The sequence below is a fragment of the Castanea sativa genome, chromosome 6 (assembly GCF_040712315.1).
Source record: "Castanea sativa cultivar Marrone di Chiusa Pesio chromosome 6, ASM4071231v1".
NCBI lineage: Eukaryota > Viridiplantae > Streptophyta > Magnoliopsida > Fagales > Fagaceae > Castanea > Castanea sativa.
In genome coordinates this window covers 22,399,655-22,421,879 of record NC_134018.1, presented here as the reverse complement: position 1 = coordinate 22,421,879, position 22,225 = coordinate 22,399,655, and the positions used below count along the sequence as shown (strand labels likewise).

Sequence of the window (22,225 nt, the reverse complement as noted above, 5' to 3'; positions counted from 1 at the left end):
ATTGTGTGCCCTAAGGGCACACATTAGCAAAAGCCTTTAAACAATATTACCTATATTTTTTCCTATATCTTTCTCATTTGTAATTTGGCCAATTTATTTTTATTTGTGATTTAAAATTTGATATTTTATCCACCTAAAATTAGCTCAGTTAGATTTATTTAACCCACCTTTATTTAAAACATAACTAAATATATAATTTTACTCTACTTTTATGTCTCTTTCCTCCAAAAACACCAAAAACATAAAAATACAAAATCAAATAAGATAAAAAAAATAATCCAACGAAACACTTATATCATGAGATTTCAAATCATACGTAAAAAACTTATATTTCAGTCAAATTTCATGTGGGTCAAATCACAGATGGGTAGGCTGTAATTTGCCCTAAAAATAAAAATTCGGCTCACATTTTTTGTTTTTTTGGTTAAATTCCACTAACATACTTGCATACCTTGAGGTTTGGTTTAATGTCAACCAGGTCCAAGATTTTTCAAAACTAGCCAATTTAGTCTTTAAAGCCAACTTAGTCCCCAAATAGTTAGTTATTTTTTTCAACTGTTTTAGAAACTAAATTGACTTTAGAGAACAAATTAATTAGTTTTGAAAAGTTTTGGACCTAATTGGAATTAGTGTAAACCTCAAGGAGTGTGAATGAAATTTACCATTTTTTTTAATCTTTTGAAGTTTTACAACGCAAATCTTAAATCCTAATCAATTTCATGGGTGATGGTCATTAAAAAATCTCATTCATTTATTTTGTTCAAAAATAGATATGATGTAAGAGTATGATCAATTTCATGGGTGATGGTCATTAAAAATCCTCATTCATTTATTTTGTTCAAAAATAGATACGATGTAAGTATGATTACACTTCAAAAAGTAAAGTTTCAAATTTTTCTTAATAATTCAATAGAAGTAGAAAAATTTGAACTATAGATATCTTTATTAAAAACACCATGAAGTGTTACTGAGCATCAAAATTCTTGACAATAAATTATTAACATTTTCAAATTCAAAAAAATAGATTTTGGTGAATTTTGTATGAGCGGGTTTAGGAGTTGTTGAGGGCCTCAAGGGTGGTAAATAAAATAACACTAATATGATCACATTGTCTTTATCTTCCTTCAAAAAAAAAAAAAAAAACTCAAAAAAATTCAAAAAAAAAATCAAGTAATACATAAATTATTAAGTTTACTTAATCCATAGTACACTAATGATATCATCACCATAAACAAAGAAAAACAAAACTAAATCTCATAGACTATAAATTGTTTTTAAATACAGTATATCATCTCCGTAAATACTAATGTTGTGGAACAATGCTAAAAGACGATTTTAAAAGCAACTATTGTTACAGAAATGCTTAATAGATCAAGTGCCGTTTAAAGAAAGTTCAAAAAACCGATTATAATTGTCTTTCTACCAAGAGAGAACAGAGCATGTTGGATTTTTGTTTATTAAGATTTTAAAAGATGAGAGCATGTTTTGTCAACAACCATGAGATGCAATGAGGTGAATTTTAGTCTGAGTTGTATGTGTGTGTGTGTGTTTATTTGCAAAGAAAGCCACAGAGGAAATGAAAGGTGAAAAACATGAAGAAAAAAAATCTCAAATAGATAACCAAAAAAATTAAAAATATGATATAAATTGTTAGTTTTTTTAGATACTAATGTGGACAAAATGACATCATTCAAAACACATTAAACTTATGTCGATTTGAGCTAATTTGGCATTTGGCGACCATCTCATTAACGAATGTGGATGGAATGAAGAAAATCCAAACAATATCATCAAAGGAATGGATTTTTTAATTTTAGGGATGTAATTTGTAATTTGTAATTTCATCTTAAAATTTTGTTTGGGTAGAGATTAATGGAGTAGGAATATATATTTGTGTGTGTGAATGTTTTGATAATATTTCAAGATTAAGGTTTACGTTGTAATGAGGGTTCCAGTTAGCTCAACTGGTAAAGTCTCTGATGATTGTATAAAATATCTGGGGTTCAATCCCCGTCTACACAAAAAACTGATTGATGTCTTGATTTGATGATAGAGAGTCATCATTAGAAGCGGACGTCATAAGTTGAAACTCTCTCAAAAAAATAAAAAAAAGGTTTCCGTTGTAATGATTACGCGATCCAACTCAAGATTATATTCAAGCTGCCTTTTAAAGCAAAATTTTCCACCCTGTTTGTCCAAGCAAAAAAAGGCACAATTCTCCACTTTGATTGTCCAAGCAAAGATTCTAAAAATATTATACTCAATACACAAAACTTTCATTTTTGTAGAATTTATGAGAGTTTATCTCAATAGCCTTATCCTCAAATTTTTTTTGGATAGATTAATTCCTGAACTAAAACTCACAATCTACTACTTTTCATGAAAGACACTTATCATTGCACAAAGACTTAACCTCTATAATAGAATGAGGGAATTTAGACCAAGTGTTAAAAGTCACCTTAGGTGCCAAATTCATGGTGATGACTCATATGGGAGAGGTGTAACAACCCATGGAAAACACTTGCCACACGTGTTACATCCTAAAAGAACTAATCTAATTATAATTAAGACTCATTTAAGTTGTTAATAAATCCAGGATAAACCTAGTATATGCTTAATGTGAGACTCTAAACACACCCATATAACACACACACTCAATCAATATTTAATCAATATGCATCAAAATCTCCCTCACTTAAATCATTGACGTCTTCTTCACAGCGTATTTTGTGGGGTTGTGTCTCCTAATCCACACGGGGTTAACAGGTTGGCTTTGATGCCATTTGTAATAACCCAAGAAAAAGTGCTAGCCACAATTGCACTATACCTCAGAATGACTAGTTACAATTGAGATTCTTTGTTAATAAAGCTCAAATCAACCTAGTGTATGCCTAATGTGAGACCCAACACACACCCAAACAACATGCTCTCAATTAATGTCTAATCAATCTAAAGTCAAACCCAAACTTGAATCTGTGACATATTGCTTTTGATTCATAGGGTTTAATCAAGGTATCCTCTTAGGGCTTCTCTTGTATGGAATATCATTTACTTTATAATCCCTTAATACCAAATCAGTCATCCCTTCAAGGGCCATGCTTTGTGTTTAGGTATCTTGATCCTTGCCCAAGAGGCTAGGAACCACATGCATGGATATGGGTATAGATATGGTACGCCGCCATGGCAATTTTTTAAAAAGTAGGACATAAGTGCTGCGAGTATATATATATAAATTAATTATTAATTAAATATATTTTATATAGAGTTAAACATTTAGGTTCTTTTTGGTAATGTTGTTCTAGTAACGTTGTTTAAGAATTGTGGAAATACACGTGAGTGAAAAAGTATTGTGGAAATACGTGTTGTCATTTCTATATATTATTAATCATTTTTTTTTTATCAAATTATGAGTAATAATGGATAATAAAACAAATTCATTACTATTAAAGGATATTTAGAAATCAAAATACAAATCAATGATAAATATATTTATTAATTTTAAAATGCAAAATTATTATTCAAAGAATGAATATTCTTTTTGTTTTGTGAAATGGTATTTGATTCCTTTTGTTTTCATGTCCTAGTTATGTCTTGCATTTTTAATTTTTTCTTTATTAAAAAGACACAGCTAGAACATCTATGCAGAAGTATTTGAGGAGTGTCAAGTGTCTGACAGGGATACGATACCACAAATGAAGTATCTGTGTTTCCTAGCCAAGAGGTTAGATTGGCATGCAACATCTTTGTTAGAGGCTTAGAGCCATTATAAGTTGTCAAGGTCATCCAATGCCTCCCTAGTTTAACCCATTCGTCTTCAACAAGCAAAGTCTCACATGGTGAATGGTGGTAGCAAGCAAGATAACCGCTTCTTTTCCCATTCGTTTGTGGGGACACTATTAGACATGGCAAAATGGGAGGGTCGAGTTGGATTTGGGTCCGGTCAATTGACTTGCGAGTCAGATTGACCCGTATTTTCACATGATTTATATATATATATATATATATATATATATATATATATATATATATATATATATATATATAAAGAAAATCTGTATTTGCCATTTGGAAAGTCATGCAAAACCTGTTACAGTAAGACAGGCGAATACACGTATGGGTTCCGGTAAAGGATCTCTCGAATATTGGGTAGCTATCGTTAAATCGGGTAGAATACTTTATGAAATAGGTGGAGTAGTAGAAAATGTAGCCAGAAAGGCTATTTCAATTGCGGCATCCAAAATGCCTATACGAATGCAATTCATTATTTCGGGATAAGAATGTATAACCAAAGAAAAGAAATCTTTTGAATGAAAAAAAAAAATCAAAATTATAGGTTTCTTTTTTCTTTTTTTTTTGGACAAACAATATTTCTTTTTTTTCAACATTGCTAACTAAAAAAAAATAACACAAAGATAAGTAAAACAAATACACAAGTTTTATTTCTACACAATATCAACATCCCAAAATATAAAACAAAATTACAAATGACTTATTGGATAACTCATTTGACAAAGAATAAAAACATATAATAAATTTACAATCTTGAAAATTAATTTAATAATCTATTATCTATTGTGATTGTCACTCTATTTCAATTTGAGAATATACATTAAAGTTTGATTGTTTACTTATTTATACATGGTTTCTTTTCTGAATATCATTTCATTGTTAAGCAACACACACTCTATGAAATATCATAATTTATTTTGAAAAATCATTTATTTTGGACATAAATTGTTAAAAAATAGGTTTAAGCATTCATAATTTATGTTAATTTGATACTTTGACTTCACTATTTTCACACTTATGAATATTTCTCACATATGTCTACAATTTTAAATCTATATTTTTAACTCTATTATAATCAGATTATCTTAGCATGTACTTTGCTATTTGATATCTAAAAATCTTTACTCATTAAAGAATGCTCAACCATTCATCTTTCAATTCATTTGCACGCAATTATATCTCAGTTATTTCCTTAAAACTCACAACAAACAATTAAACTAATATTGTCTTAATTTTATTAATAAAAAACGCGGATCGGGTCGGGTTGGGTTATCCCACAAAAAATACGGGTTGGCTCACGAGTCAATCCACTTTGCCTTGGGTCAAAAAATCAAGTTGAATCGGGTATTTTTCGGATCGAGCTAGGTCAAAAAATTCAATTCCGTTTTGGCATGCCAGGTCCCATCTCATGGCCGGATAGTTAAACTTATACTTAAATAAATATTATTATAATTGAGATGACCAAACACACACACACACACACACACACATATATAGTTGCTTTTGACTTTTTATTTGAAAACGATGGCTAAGAGCATCCACATCAGTTGGTGGATAATCATGTATAATGCAAAAATTTCTCAATTTTACACATTTTGAGCAAAAAATCCCCTACATCAGTGGAGCTAAAACTAGGTAAAATCGTGTAAAACCATCCACGAGCTACAGTACCGTGTATATTTACACGGCTACTGTAGCTCGTTTATACAATATTTTATCATTTCTCCTTCGCTCATTTTTTTCTCTCTCTGATCCGTGCTCAACAGACTCCATTCTCTCATCTTTTTCTCAACACAGAATATACAGAGATATACTTTGCTATAAAAAAAAAAAACACAGACATACACAAACAAACACAGATCGGTGCTTGACTGGTCGGAGCTCGTGGGTCTTGCCGTGGATCGGAGCTCGCGGACGCGGATCGAAGCTCGCGAACGCTGGATCGGAGCTAGCGGATCGCCGATCGGAGCTCGCAGATCGTGATCGGACTCGCGGATGGTGATCTGAGCTCGTGATCGGAGAGGGAGTTGATCGAGAGGGAGAGGGAGAGTTGATTGAGAGGCAGAGGGAGTTGATCGAGAGGGAGAGGGAGAAGGAGAGTTGATTGAGTGGCAGAGGGAGAGGGAGAGTCTGAGAGATGGGTATAGAGAGAGAGAGCAAAAGTCAGAAATGAGTTGGGAGAGAGAGAGCGCGGTAATTGAAGAGGTAGTTGGGAAAATAATAAAATATTAAAGAAAATTGATTATTTAATTAAAAAGGGTGGTAGGATAGATGAACTGATGTGGGTGTTTTGTAAAATTGGATATGTAAAATAGAAAAAGTGGGTTTTTAGTGTAAAAGTGGATATGTAAAATGAAGGAGCTGATATGGATGCTCTAATGGGTATAGACACCCCCACTTTACAATCCCTTATTTTTATTTTTTTACTTTTATATCACTAAGGGTACAATAGTAATTTTGCATATGTGAAATTTTCATTAATAACCCAAACCTTAAGATCCACGTTCTGAAATGGTCATAGTGAATTGGTCTTTTTGTGAGTTAAAAACAGTGTCAAGATCATTATTTTAAAAAAACTTAAATCTGATCGGTGGATCCATGATCTTACCACGCCTATGATTGTCCTATATTAATTTTAATTTTTCAATAAAAATATTAGTTAAAATTTAATTACAAGATTAAATCTTATTGGTTGAAAATTTTAAATATGGTAGAAATGCACACACTAAATAAGTTCAAGTGGAAAATACTATTTTTTAAAATTAAATTTAAAATAATTATAATCTTGTTAAATAATTTTTTTATAATTTTATTGAATTAATTAGAGGTTGAATCATTGAAGAACATTATTAAAGATAGAGTCGAAATGTACTAGAAAATCTGAATTATTTCTAAGAAAATGCGATAAATAAAGGGCAAAATTTAGTTACAAAATTGGTTGTAGCCTAAGGTTACAAACTTACTCAATATCTTTTGATTGAAAGTGAATTTTGAGAAATCTACTTTTGGATTACATCTTTTTTATATATCCTCCATGTTTACAAAATTTCTAAAAAATTAAAGAACAATAACTATGTCATCAATAAATTTTTTGAATTGCAAGTTTTTGTAATTTAAAATTATGCATAATATATAAGCTTATAGATCGTATAGTAAATAATATCCGATTAATACAAAATTTAGCATGTGTAATAAGAGCATGTAGAACATGTAAATCAATTGTTAGATTTTTAACATATATAGTAAAATTTATTTTATTGAGTAAAGTTGTAGTCTTAGACTACAACAAGTTTTGTAACTAACAGAAAGTGAGCTCTATAGAACCCATTGGCACTTCACTCATTGACCTAAGTTCATATTTGGAGGCCTCGTCACATGGGTTCTTGGCTTCGAAACTTGTTTTTGTTGCAATTTTACTCTTATTTCTCTCTACCTTTCCCCCTAATTTTTGTTGGATATAAACATGCTGTTATACCACTAACTGCACAACTTTTTAACCTAAAAACAAGGTATATACCATTCTCTTCTCTATAAATAGGAGGGGTGTAGCGACGAAAGAGGACCAGATTTGTCACATAGATAGACTAAATTTTTTTTATAGTTAGCCTTTTACTTTCTGCCCGCATAGCTACAATTTTGACTGACTTTTATATAAATATATATATATATATATATATATATATATTTTTTTTTTTTTTTTTGTGACCATTTGTTCACCACATCACACACATAAGTCACCATAGTTTTCAAAGGATTCATCCACTCGATATATATAGTTCTTTGCATTAATCATCTTCAATTGTGACTTGTGAGTGAAAATTTGTTCACAAGCATTGACTTATACGGAGAAATCATAGTGGAGAGAACTAACAACGTTAACCCACCACCCCTTGGCCATCGCCTAACTGCATGCCGATATTTCTGTTGATTTTCTTTGTTTTCGTGTTAATTGAAAATCCAACAATATGTTTTAATGTGGATTTTCTTTATCATGTTTTTGTTTTCATCATGCAAATTTCAGATTTGTGAATTACATGCTAACCCCTATAATCATGCATTTACATGTTTATATGATTTCATCTATAGCAAGCAGATTTTATGGTTTGAACATGTTTTCATATAATTAGTGCATCAACATGTAGATTAGTTGTAGATCATCCACATGATTTAGATATGTTGTAGTTAGGGTTTTGTGGATCTAAAAACATGTTCATGCCTTATTAACTAAAACTCCAGCTTGTTTTAATATTTTTGCATCATTTAAAATATGAAAAACTAAAAAATAAATTATGTTTAGTGGTTTTTAGAATCATTAAAATGCCATTTGGGATAATTCATGTTTCTAATTACACATGTTCATATGCTATATAGTTTGCATTAGAAGTGTCTTATTCCTCTCCATTGGCATGAGTCATCATGTTCTCTAGTTTTTATATTATCCAGTTTTTTTTTCCCCCTCATATCTAACATGGTGAGTGTCTTATTTGTGAGTTGATTTACGTGCATTGCGAGTTATGAACATTGCAGTCATTCTCTTTTTTTCTTTTTTTAAAAGAAGAGGTTATTTTGATATGTTTTACCTATTTAACTTGTTTATATTGGCCATTGTACCTTAAGAAGTAAATTTACGCTATGTTTGCTTCAACAATAATGTTTTCTAGAAAATGAGTCATTTTCCAAAAATCTTTATCTATAAAACTATCTCATTTTTTAAATGTTTGGTAGTAACTTTAAATGAATTGAAAAACAACCTCCTAACTTCCCTTATTTAGTTTGTTATGAGATAGAGTTGTTTTCCAAAAAAATTTAGTGGAAAACAATCTATAAAAATAAGCATACTTTTTATGTTGACCAAAGATAGTTTTCCTTTGACTTATCATTTTTTTTTTTTTATACTACCAAACACTAGAAAATACTAAAAATTATCTTTACACAAGGTTTTCAATTGAAACAAATGAAGTGTTAGGTTGGGTGGGGGTGGGGGTGGGGGTGGGGTAATGAACATCTTCCCACTTGGTAACTTATCCCCTAATCTAACCTTTGGGACGTATTAGGTCTTTCTATGTAAATGTTTTCTCTTAATTTCTTTTTAGATTGTAAGTAAGAAGCATAACCTTGTAATTTTCTCTTTTTATTAGATTGTATATAGGACTATAGCCTTGTAATTTGATGATGCTAAAAACTGTTCGTAGGTCTATCGCCTATACCTGCAGTCTTTAGTAAAAGGTGAAGAGTAGTGAACCTTCAAAAATGGAAATACCTTCAGAGAGCACTGGTGTGGTGCCTGCCTAAGACTCATCAAAGGTTAAGTCAAAAACTCACAACGAACTCTTAAAAAGGAGTTTCCGAATAGTATTTTTTGCGTACCTCAAGATTGGAGTGTCTTGGTGTTTATATAGGGGTTCGTAGATAATCACCTTAGATGAATTGTAGGGACATGGGGTTATCCCTTAGCCTTAGCTGACTTGTAGGATATGGGAGTTATCCCTTTGTAGGAGGTTGTGTAAATGTAGGAGAGTCTTAGCTGATGCAAGCATTGTAATGTAGGCTTAGTACGTCCATCTTTACCCATCCATCGATGGGGGTGATGGATGGGTGTCAACGTCAAGCTTGCAAGTGCTTACCCGTCCGCTTCCTTTCATGACGAGCATTTGGTTGGAGTAGTCGTGATAATTTGCAATTGTTACATTGAGTCTTCCAATTCTGATTAGTAGGTAATTTCGAAAGACTAGCCTATCTATGTAGACACCGCACTTTGTACCCCTTATGACTCGGGCCCTTGTTCCCCAATGATACTGAATTCTAAGACCCAAAGTTGATTTAGGGCCCAATTAGATATTAAATTGACTTGAGAAATGTTAAAATGAAAAATATAAATTTTAAATTAGAAAATAAATCTATTTTAGGAAAAATAAGGTCAAGGAAACCCGTGCTATGTGCACACAAGAATCAGCCTATGCACGTAGCTTTCTACTTGCGTATGTAGGCTCGATCTTGCGCACGCATAACGAATTCTAGATAGTAAATAGGATAAGTTTTCTGCATTAATGTTGAGGTTTGGAATGAATCCCACATTGTTTGGGAGTCGTTGCAAACCATTTTTTCACACTATAAGTAGCCTTAAATGGTATATTTTCAAAGACACACAAAAATCCCACGGAAAAACATTAAGATTCACTAGAAATAGTGAATCAAAGAAGGCATTTTCACAAAACATCCTCAAGTCAATTTTCTTTTTATTATGGCCTTTTCTAGCCTTAATCTTTGGGTTTAAGATTACTAATCACTCTTTTTATTAATTGTGAATAGATTTGACTGAGGGGAACGGTCAAAAATCAATCTTGAAGAGCATTTCTTTGAGGTATTAGTCTAAACTTTTCTTTTTCCTTTTCTTTTTCTTTTTATGATTTAAATTCTATTGTTTGCTTTATTTTCTTGTCATAATATGCTCTAATATGTTTATCTAGCTTAGGTTTACATTTTTTTTAATGTTTAAAATGCATATTAGGATGTTAGATTTAGTGTTTTAAGTATCTGCTGTGTTTCTATGGTTTTTGGGTAGGAACCTACGTACGCATAATCTTGCCTGTGCACGTAGGCTTGATTGTACGCACGTAGTGAAGTTCATGCGTGCACATGAACTTGCCCAGAAACCCTAATTTTGTTTTTCTACTTTTTGCTTCTGCTTTCATGTATATGTCTCTGTATAGCCTCTTTTCTGTATTTTTCATGCTTTCAGAGCCTTTGTTTCATATGTTGGTTTGCTTGTTTGCCTTCATATGTTAGATTAGGGTTTACCTTTTGTTTCCTTTGTTTTGATGTCATGAACATGCATTCACATGCTTATGAATGATGCCATAAGTGCTGAGTTGCAGCAAAGTAAGGAAAAGGTAAGTCATGCATTCATATGTACATGCATGTGTTTATTTTATAAGGTTTACTCTTCTTTGATGAATATGTGTATGAAATGCTTTTAATGATGACATGATGTGCTTGCTGCCTATATCCCTGCCTTGATTTGATGATACATGTTGCTGCCTTGTTTGAGATGATATGTTTTGCATGATTAAATGTATGGTAGGTTTTGTATGATCAGTATGATAGATGTATGATTAGGTCTTTTGGGATGATTGATGTCATGATTGATTGTTAGATGTATGTTAGTGTGTGTGTGTGTGAGAGAGAGAGTTAGATACAAGTATTGAGTGTGCCTTTAATAGGGTTAAGACATAATACACAATGATGGAAAGCCAACCTTAGGGTTGGGCGGTTTTGGGTGCCTAACACCTTCCTAAAACCGTACCTTAATTTCGAGAGGACGATATATATATGATTCTTAGGCCAATGCAAAAACTAGCTGATGACTCCCCCTTGTGTCCACAATCTCGGAAGACTAGCTCATTTCATAAGACTAGATATGGAGTTAGCTAAAAAGTTCTCCATCATAATTTATTCAAGCAATTTGTGATATTTTTATTTATCAATAAAGATGTACTTTTTGTAAGGCTTTATTAATTTCCTTTGTAATTAATTAAGTGGCAATTCTGTTATGACTTCCCTAGCTTAAGGGGAATTCATTGTTGATAATTGAATCACACCTTCAAATTCACAATTGTAATAGTGGTAGGGGGTTAGGGGCTTTATCCCTAACCAAAACCAACATCGAATTTAATGTCACGGTTCTCACAATAGGCATTTGATGTTGTTTCTTATATTACGAATTTAGAGATTTTTTTATTAGTAGCATAATATGGTCAACAATTAAATAAATTAATATGATACATAAAATTATTTTGGAATCACACTGTAGACACCCTATCTCGAACTTTCATTTAACCTCATCCAAGGGGCAAAGGACAATTTCACATTTCAAAGGTAACATTATAATCTTAATTGTTCAGTTTTCAATCACCTCACATAAAACAACTTGAAATCATAATAGTTGATGCATTTGCATGATTGAGTCTAATAATGTGTGATTATGAAAAATTAATTTTAATTGGTCACAAGTTATTAAATTTATAATCAATGACATGTCAATATCCTATTGGTGTGGACTGAAAATGAAAGGTAGGATTGCAAACACTTGATTAATCTAATGGCCAAACATTAATATTTCCTTAATTTTTGTTGTAATTATTCTTAATTATGACAAAATTGATAAAAAGGGCAATGTAATGTTTGATTAAGTTAGGTGGGGGGTTGCAAATTGGGGTAAAAAAAAAATCAAAGCAATTAAGTGTAAATCAAGCAAAAAAAAAAATGAAAAGTCTCAAATGGAATTGGGCCCGATATGCTTATTGGCAAATAAAGTGGGGGAATCTAATTGCCGATTGACACTTGGACCATCAAGTGTCAATTTCCTTCCTTTTTGAGTTTTGCATACTCTCTACACATTCAACTCCGAATTCATTTACCTACCTCCCTCGAAAACTTTCTCCTCCCACTTTGAAAAGGGATTATTCTAAAGCACCCAACTTCCTAAAATGCCAGAGGCAATAAAAAGTGCCTGTAATATGCTAGTCCTCCAAAGATTTGAGATATTGAGAGTGAGTACCTCTATAACTCTCCTTTAGGAATCTAGAGTAATTCCCATTAATAAAGAAAAGAAATATTGTCGTGAATATGGTTCTTTCTGAGTCTTAGAGTGCAACTTTATTTCAATGCCACCATTCTAATATTTTGGAGGAATCATCCCTCTCTTTTTCTTTGCCATTGTTAGATTTTTATTTAGGTTAGTTTTATTATAATTTTGCATAAGAAATGTGTTTGTTTATGTTGTTGTGATGGAAATTGGGATATGAGCATGCCAGTTGTTGCTATGTCCTTCTCATGTTCTTCATATATTCATGCACACCACTAGATTTTGATCTTAATTTTCTGTTTAAATTTTCATATTAGTTTTCAATTCTCTCCACCATGTTAAATGATAGATTTGGGATTATCACCAAGCACAAACAATCACCATGTTTATTGTGAACACTCCATGACATGATCACATGTTGGATCTAAGCTTAATTAACTCCAAGCACACAATCATCTGCTTTTGTTTTCAATTGCTTTTTTTGTTCTATTTGAAGTAATGATGGCATGCTATTGAATGTTATGACATGTTTGAATGGATGATGTGACTTTATCATTGGTCATCATAGTTTAGAAGATCGATTTTACAGGGCAAGGTAGGTGCCTAATATCTTCGCACCTTTAACTTAGCTTTCGAACTTAGATCAATGGTTCATAGATTGATGTATTTCCAATGTAATCGTATTATGTACACGAAATGTAATTAGGATGAAGGCAAACTGACTTTTCTGTGAAATTATATCTAGGACCAAGGCCATGTAACTTTCTACCTAATGTAAGATTGTTTAATTACTTTCTACTTGATTGGTTTTATTGGATTTCTTTTTTTTTCTCACGTAAATAAAATAAGTGGCCAGTTCATGTAAAGCCCTCGATGTAGGGGGAATAAAACCATTCAAAGTGTCGTTTTAAGGGGCTCCATCACATTAATCATGGGTACATGATAGAAGGTGTATGTTGGTTGTTCAAGATGGATGGAAACACAACAAGGATTTCTAATTACACCAAACATGGTTGAATTCGTGAACAATGAGTCGAAGCTTTGTTAAGAAAGAGATCTAAGTGGGTTAAAAATGGGTTCAGGTCAATCGGGTTGTGGGTCGGGTCAAGTTGACCCGTATTTTCACATGAATTTTTTTTTTTTTTTGCAAAGAAAACAACATGTATTTGCCAATTGGAAAGTTATGCAACAAATTAGTTGATGTAAAATGCATTATTTTGAATTCACCACTTATATAAAAAATGAACCCAGTTAAACTTATTAATACTTATTCAATAATTTTAAAATTATACAAATCTTAACATTGCTATCTAAAACAAATAACACAAAGATAAGTGAAACAAATACACAAGTTTTATTTCTACACAATATCAACATTCCAAAATATAAAACAAAATTACAAATGATTTATTGAATAACTCATTTGATAAAGAATAAAAACATATAAGAAATTTACAATCTTGAAAATTAATTTTATAATTTATTATCAATTGTGGTTGGCACTCTATTTCAATTTGAGATATACATTAAAGTTTGATGGCTAACTTATTTATACATTGTCTCTTTTATGAATATCATATCATTGTTAAGCAACACACACTCTAAAAAATATCATAATTTATTTTGAAAAGCCGTTTATTTTGGACATAAATTGTTAAAAAATAGGTCTAAGCATTCATAATTTATGCCAATTTGATACTTTGGCTTCACTATTTTCACACTTGTGAATGTTTCTCACACATGTCTACAATTTTAAATCTATGTTTTAACTCTACTGTAACCAGATTATCTTGGCATGTACTTTACTATTTGATATCTAAAAATCTTTACTCATTACAAAATGCTCAACCATTTATCTTTCAATTAATTTGCATGGAGTAGTGTAAACGTATCAGTTGTCTCTTTAAAGCTCACAATAAACAATTAAACCAATATTGTCTTAATTTTACTATTTTTTTTACCAAAAAAATTTTTTTTTAAATGGTTTTGGTCAGGTTGATCCGCAAAAAACACGGGTCAACCTGTTTTTCTTCAAGTCAAAAAAATCGAGTTCGGGTCAGAAAATTTTGACCCGTTCTGCCATGTCTACTTATAGCATTCCTAACACATTTGTTAACTTAATTAGAGTTCTATTTTTTCTCTCAGTCACACTTAGAAGCAAGTGAATATGGTGCAGTAGTTTCATAGATAATTCTCAAAAACTAAACAATTGAGTTGAATGCACTTGATTTATACTAATGACCTCTATCACTTTTTATTCTTTTTATTTTTATACCTAATTGATTTTCAACTTCTTTTAAAAATCTTGAAATTTTTCAAAACTATCACTTTTATTTTTTAACAAATAAATAGTTGTATATTTTGAGAAATCATCAATAAAAGTGATGATATTTATTTCCTCCATGAGTTAAAATTGCCTCAAATTCACATAAATCATAGTAAATTAACTCATATTTCTTACGACACTTTTATGAGACTTTTTTGTAATTTTAACTTGGCTACAAGTTTCACATTTTTCAAAATCTTTTGAGAGTCATGGAATTAATCCTAAACTACTCATGCTTTCTGCATATCTACTATTTATATGACACAAACAGCATATAAACTAAACTGGTATATACTTTATTATTCTCAACATTTAACTTAAACATTCCATCTCAAGCACAACTCTCGCCCACAAATAATCCCTTTTTAGTGACTACATAATTAACAGATTCCATAGTCTGCTTGAAGCCAGCCTTGTTAAGCAAAAAGCTTGACATCAAATTCTTTCTCATGGATGGAGTGCAAAACACATCTTTCAATGTTAGCACATGTCCAAAAGTGAATTTGAAATCGATCTCATCACTCCCACGAACCTTGGTTTTGCTAGAGTCACCAAGCATAGTGTACAACTTGAACTAATCTTTGTCATAGCAAACATGCCTATTAGCACTAGAATCTACCCACCACCCTTCAACGTATTGTACCACATTGATGTATGTAATCATAGCCACTAAAGGCTCTTCGATTACGTTAGCCTGCGGAACAGATTCACATTTCCGAAATTTACAAAATCGAATAATATGTTCACTCTTGCCACAGACAAAACAAGATCTATTAAATTGATCTTATGAAGGGGGTCCTTGGTTCTTATTGTAATTTTTATTCGGCTTTCCCTTTCCTTAAAGTCTATTATTTATTTTTGAAAGCTCTCTTTTTAGGTTTAAATTGACCATTTCTAGGAAAATAATTTTTGGGCATATTATTATTGGCAGAAATAAGATTTACCTTTGTGGTGGAATTACCATTACTCTCTTGTGTCATGAGTACATCTTGTCCTCTAGCTTCTTCCTCCACACAGATGCGTGTAATCAAAATCTCCAAGGATGTCTCATTTTGTTTGTGCCACATCCTTCCAAGATTGTGGTAGTTTATCAACTATGCCAGCTACCACCAAATGATCTCTAATCTTTATGCTTTCAGATCTCAATTTTGCCATGATCATTTGGAAGTCTTGTGCTTGATCCACCACCGATTTTCCATCCACCATTTGGTAGTAGAAAAATCTACTAGCAGCATTCTTCTTTGCACTCCTCCTCGGTATCATACTTGCTTAGTAAAGCTTTCCATATTTTCTTGGCAGAATTATAAGTTGTATCATCATAATTGTAGAAATGATTGATAAGGCAATTCAAAATATAAGAGTGACAATCATATTTATCTTTTGTATACTTATCTATTTTTTCATGATGGAGACAAAATTCTTCCTCACTTAGCTCATTCGTAGAAACCTTTGAAGGATTCTTGTCAGTAAGGATGTAAGCGACTTTGAGAAGATTCAAATAGAAGAAGATTTTTCCTTTCCACCTCTTGAAGTGGGCTCCCTTAAAGTGAAAGGGCTTGTTGAGATCTCCAATAGTCTCAGTTGGTATCTCTTGTGTAGGCTCCATGTGTTGAGTCTCTTTAAAATTGTTAGTGCAAACACAATAATAATAGAAATAATACAAAGAGAAACTGAATAATACTTTTTAATATTATTAATTTAAAAATAAGAAATGTACAACACTATTTAGACTAAAGCGTGACACTCACTTTCTTTAAGGAGATTCAAGCATTTGCTTGGTTAAACTTTGTAACCGGTATATATCTTCTCTAACTTGTCTCCCCCATGATACAATAGTCCAACACATGTCATATGGCTAGAACAACCTTTGAACAAAGTGTTTAAGCCCGAAGCTCTACCAGAAAGATCACCCTTCCTTGCCTAAAATCTCTCTATTTTTTAGTGTGTAGAATGCTTATAATTGCTGTATTTTTTTGGTGTACTTTGGAATGAGTCTGAATGAGCCTATTTAATGGCTTAATGGGTCTCGCAAAATTATTACACAAATTAATCTAATTGATTAGGTCCATAATTTTGATATAGTAGTTGTTACAAGATTAAATATTAGACATAAATCTGATGGATTGGAGTTACACAATTAAATGAATGAGATAAGGAGTTTTTGAATAAATAAATAGACTCAACAACTAATCCATTAAGTAGGTGAATAGCTCTTCATTTTCCATAACAAAAATGGAGTATCAATACAGGTCATTTACTCATCAACAAATAAGGAAATTATATTATGAATGTATCTAGCCCAATATTTGCTCAATAAATATCAAGCCATTAATCATCACAATTAAAGAGTCTCTCTCATTTTTAATGTGGGATTAAACATTTTCACTAACTCCTTATTTTCTATATTAACTCCTACATCTATATATTTATATTGTAATATAAATATATTTTAATAAATTAATACTAGAATACTCCAACAACATGCAATACCACGCTCACCATACCCTAAAAGATTTATATTGAAGGACTCTAATTAATGTTAACACAAGCATGCCAAGGGCTATGGAACTTCAAGAAACAATATTGGGATTAGGATTTCTTCCTCAATTGTGTATAGTGTTTATCTAGTACAACAGTACAACTTATTTTTTCATATATTTGAATATGGACTATTTGAAAAAGAAATGCCTAAACAATGAAGTTTAAAAAAACATCTTTATTTAAAAAAAGTGTGATTATAAAACAAACATATAACAGAGTTTATGTCATGTAACTTACCTACATGTTAGGGTTTTGAACATTGTTATATTCATGAAGTGTCTGTTTGGCAAAAATTATTTTTGTCAACTTATTTTACTATTTAACTTATTTTTGCTACTATTTATGGGTTCCACTGCACTTTTTGGTACTATCCATGGGTTCTACTATACTATTTCAGCTAATTTTTACCTTTATCTATAGTACTTTCAGTAAAATATTTTTAATTTTAGTAAAATAAGCAAATCTCAAATAGAATCGAAGTTTAGTGTGTGATCGGATTAGTTTTTTTTTGAAATTTAAAGTTTCGCTTTTCAATGTACAGCTATAATTTTATCAATGTTCAACAGATAAATAAAAAGTTAATCCAAAAACATGGTTTGATTTGTTGGCCTGTTTCTCATTTACTTTCAAAATATCTTAGAAGGCTACAAAAACCATACAATACGAGGGTCGGGTAAACTTTTGTTTCCACATTGCTTTTTTGGTATTCGCTCGAGGGAACTTTTGTTGTCTTATGTGTCAAGTTGTGGCTGTACCTCATTAGCATAAAAAGGTCATCTACCTAGAGAAAAAAGAATAATAATAAAAAGGTTATTTCTATTATAAATATTAATAAAAAGGCCATTACAAACTAGCAAAAGTAACTCTTGGAAGTTGGAACAGTGATATCAAAAGTGAAATCATATCATTAGATAGGTTGCAGCGACCATACTCTCTTTTTAACTTTGGCATTAAGGACACCAACATCAAAACAAATGAACAAATACCCGAAAACAGAGATGATCATCAGTGAATCTCAAAGAGAAACAGTACCCAAAACCAAAAGAAAATAAATATATATACATACATTGGCAGAGATGAAAGTACCCAAATGAAAAGATTGGGAAAAAACAGGGGTGTAGTAGTAGGAGAAAAGAGGATAGCGTGTAAGAACCAAATGGCTTGGGCTGGGCTCTTCTGTGTCTATTTGATTATTAAATACGTGTACTGTGCTGACAGAGGAGATATGAAACAGCTTTATTGATATATAGATGGTGAAAATCTCTCTCATATTATCTTTCTCTCACACACAAAAAAGCCCCCTCTCTCATAAAACTACTTTCTGTTCCTTCCCTTTCATTTCTTCACTGACAAGAGGAATACCTGCACACTTTCTCACGCACGCACGCATACTGAAAACAGAACCCCAACAGAGCCCACTCCTTCAGAAACATACATCACACACACACACTCACTCTCTCTCTCTCTCTAGCTATGTGGATATGATAAGAGCCTCTTGGCAGAGCTGCAGAGAGAGAGAGTGGTCAGGGAGAACCAGAAGAGGACAGAGCAGAGAAAACACAGATTTTTCCAGCCATATCATACCTTATTATTTCGCCTTTCCTTCTCTGCCATTCGATTCATCAAATCCTTAAGAAACCCATATAACTCTCACTTTCTCAACCAAACCCCCACACCTAACCCACCAACTATTACACCCCATAAACCTCTTCTTCTCTCCCTTCATATAATAGGAGTTATGTTTTTGAGAGTTCACTAACTTTGGAGGCTTTAATTTCTTGAGAAGTCTCACAGAATTCGTCAAACACTTTTTTCTTGAACTTGTTTCTTTCAACTGTGTTTGTTTTCCATGGAGTCCTACAACTATTTTGATAACAATGATGCCCATTTGCCTCCAGGCTTTCGCTTCCACCCTACTGATGAAGAACTTATCACCTACTACCTCTTGAAGAAGGTCTTGGACAGTAACTTCACAGGTAGAGCCATTGCTGAAGTTGATCTCAACAAGTGTGAACCTTGGGAGCTACCTGGTAATTAACTTTCTCACTAATCATTTAATCAAAGTTGATCTCAAATTTGACGAAGTTTGTGACTTTATGAATCGATTTTGGCAGATAAAGCGAAGATGGGAGAGAAAGAGTGGTACTTCTTCAGCTTGCGTGACCGCAAGTACCCAACTGGGCTTAGGACTAACAGGGCTACTGAGGCTGGGTACTGGAAAGCCACTGGGAAAGATAGGGAGATCTATAGCTCAAAGACTTGTTCTCTGGTTGGGATGAAGAAGACGTTGGTGTTCTACAGAGGGAGAGCCCCTAAGGGAGAGAAGAGCAACTGGGTCATGCATGAGTATCGCCTTGAAGGCAAATTTGCTTACCATTACCTCTCTAGGAGCTCCAAGGTTCTCTCTCTCTCTCTCTCGCTCTCTGGTCCTTAGTCCTTTTGTGTTGAGAGTGAGACTACTGGTTTCACTTTCTAGCGCAAATGTCTGTCTGAATTCTTGTAGCAGCCCAGGTTTCTTATACAACATCGTGTCTAATACTAGGGTTCTATAAGCACTGTTGGATAAGATTAGGTTTTTCAGTTAATTTGGCCGTTGATGAGCATTGTTCCTCATAGTGGTAGATGGTATAATAGTATAGTATTGCTCCTTCAACTTCTTTAACTTCAACATAAAGCTTAGTCGTAATACTGTAGAGTAGTTAGCAGTACTACTAAGGCATTCAGGTAAGTTAATGGTAGTTATGTATGTCATCCATTAATGTCAAGTACTCTACTTTTTCAGAGGGCTGAAATTAAGTATTAAATTATTGAAATGCATTATGTTTGTGGAGGGGAAATATTAAAAGCATCGGCGTCTACATTGATGTTTCGAATTTGGAACACATCAGACATTATTTCGATGCTAGTAATGCTTGCGCCAGAAACATTATAAATGCATGCAAATAATGTTAGCTACATGTTCCGTCCCGTTGCAGCACTTATTAACAATCTCCAGTTGATATGTAGTCTAGCACTTCCTTTACATGTCTATTTCCTCGGCTAAACTTTGTTAATGTGTGACCCAACATGCAATTATGATTTTTCTGCAGGATCTAACGTAAAATGTACAATAGACTCGAGCAATTAGTATTAAAAAAATAAAAAAAAAAAGAAGAAGAAAGAAGCGAAGTCCTTTGTTCACTTATTCTTTTAAATATTAGTTTTTGCTAAGTGGAAAGTTTTGAATGCGGAAATAATAACATGATTGACTTATTCAATGCAAACTTAAAATTTGAAACTTCCTTACACATTAGGGAAAATTAAAACATGAAAGCAGCTAAACCCATATCCTCCTATTGCATGTCATTTCCTCATAATGCACGCATGCACTAATTTCTTTTGTCCACTACATTATTCGATGCATATTCTACATTTTTACTAACATACATTAATATCTTTTTCCTTCACATTATTAAAGGATGAATGGGTCATATCGAGAGTCTTCCAGAAGAGCGGCTCCGGTACTGGCGGCACCGCCACCAGTGGGGCATGTGGAGGAAGTGGCTCAAAGAAAACAAGGCTTAGCTCTGGTATCAGCCTTTACCAAGAACCAAGCTCACCCTCCTCAGTCTCTCTCTCACTCCCACCGCTCCTTGACTCTTCGCCCTACCCCAGCGCCACCGCCCGTGACGGTTGCTCGTACGACAGCCCAATTGCCAAGGAGCACGTGTCCTGTTTCTCCACCATTGCAGCCACAACCACCGCTGCCACAACCAACAACAACTTCAGCCCCAGCTTCGAAAACCTCGCTCCTCAGATTCCAAACGTGGACCCATTTGCATGCTTTCCAAGAAGCCTCGGAGTTTCAGCTTTTCCGAGCCTCAGATCATTGCAAGAGAATCTTCAGCTGCCTTTCTTTTTCACTCAGCAGACTATGGCTTCGCCGCCGCAGCCACCTCAGCTTCATGGTGGCTCAGCCGCCGAGCTGGGTCTGGCTGGTGGGACATGGCCTATGCAGGAGGATAACTCAAAGGTTGAGAATGGTGGCGGTGGTTGTGTTAGGATGGGCATGGGTCCCACTGAGCTTGACTGCATGTGGACCTACTGAGACTTTAGTATTTCAGTTTTATGATAATGACGGTTATGTACTAAGCGTTATTATTAGGGTAGGTCTGGAATTATCTTTGTTTTTCGCTATCAGAGTCAGAACTAAGATCAGAAGGGTTTAGCTTCAGCTAATATTCGACGTTATTGCTTAGAAAGTGACTCATTTGTTGTATGTATGAAGTATGAACCAGCACTTATTATGTATTTTGCTTATGTTTCTATGATATCTTTAGCTTGTTTTTAGTAATTGAGTGCGTATTTCTATGGCAGTGACAGGTATTTATTTGGAGTAAAGGGAGAGTTGTGTGACTGATCCAACTGGTTATAGTCTGCTTCATACGTCGATAAATGGATATCAAGAGGGTTTTTAGGACAGTGTGTTGGTTTTAAATCGGAAGTTCATGTATTTAGCTGTTCTTTTTTAGAAGGTGAAATGGCACTTGTCCTGTTTCATTTCCATGTGATGTTTACTTAAACCAATTGCCAGAATGAACCATGAACATATTTCGGCCATTAATGGGAGTTTTTTTGGAAAACTCGTATCATGGATTCAGATTGGTATAAAGGTGGCAACCGCATTGATTTTCTGTGTCTATAACTGCGTGGACGAATCTATAGCCACAGGTGTAGCAATATATATATATCAACTACTGTCGTAGTGAAGGGTAGAAATGGTTTTTGCGATGTTTTTATGGTTTTATTTGTGTCTTGAAAATGAAAAATTGAATACTATTTTGGACTTAATAAAGATCTCTGAAAGAGAAAAAATAGCAAAAATTAAGAGATTATGAAGTGTTTATACTTTCACTAATGATCCATATATCACCCTAGCCACCGACAGCCAACACCAAACCTAGCACTAATGATCCACCCAGCCACAACGACATCCTCTAAAAGAC

At 33.0% G+C, this 22,225-nt stretch overlaps 1 protein-coding gene across 1 annotated transcript; it reads left to right on the top strand.

The window, feature by feature from the left end:
- Window positions 1-18,469: 18,469 nt before the first annotated feature.
- LOC142638819 (protein CUP-SHAPED COTYLEDON 2) lies at window positions 18,470-21,573 on the top strand. Its single transcript, XM_075812883.1, has 3 exons — window positions 18,470-19,270; window positions 19,355-19,638; window positions 20,698-21,573. Exons 1-3 carry the CDS (start codon window positions 19,090-19,092, stop codon window positions 21,325-21,327), a joined length of 1,095 nt encoding a protein of 364 aa, XP_075668998.1. The 5' UTR covers window positions 18,470-19,089; the 3' UTR covers window positions 21,328-21,573.
- The last annotated feature ends 652 nt before the right edge of the window (window positions 21,574-22,225 follow it).

Bases quoted from the DNA above. Each gene is read 5' to 3' on its own strand.
- LOC142638819 (XM_075812883.1), top strand. From the start codon at position 19,090: ATGGAGTCCTACAACTATTTTGATAACAATGATGCCCATTTGCCTCCA. The intron at 19,271-19,354 runs GTAATTAACTTT...CGATTTTGGCAG, and splicing joins TGAACCTTGGGAGCTACCTG to ATAAAGCGAAGATGGGAGAG. The intron at 19,639-20,697 runs GTTCTCTCTCTC...ACATTATTAAAG, and splicing joins ACCTCTCTAGGAGCTCCAAG to GATGAATGGGTCATATCGAG.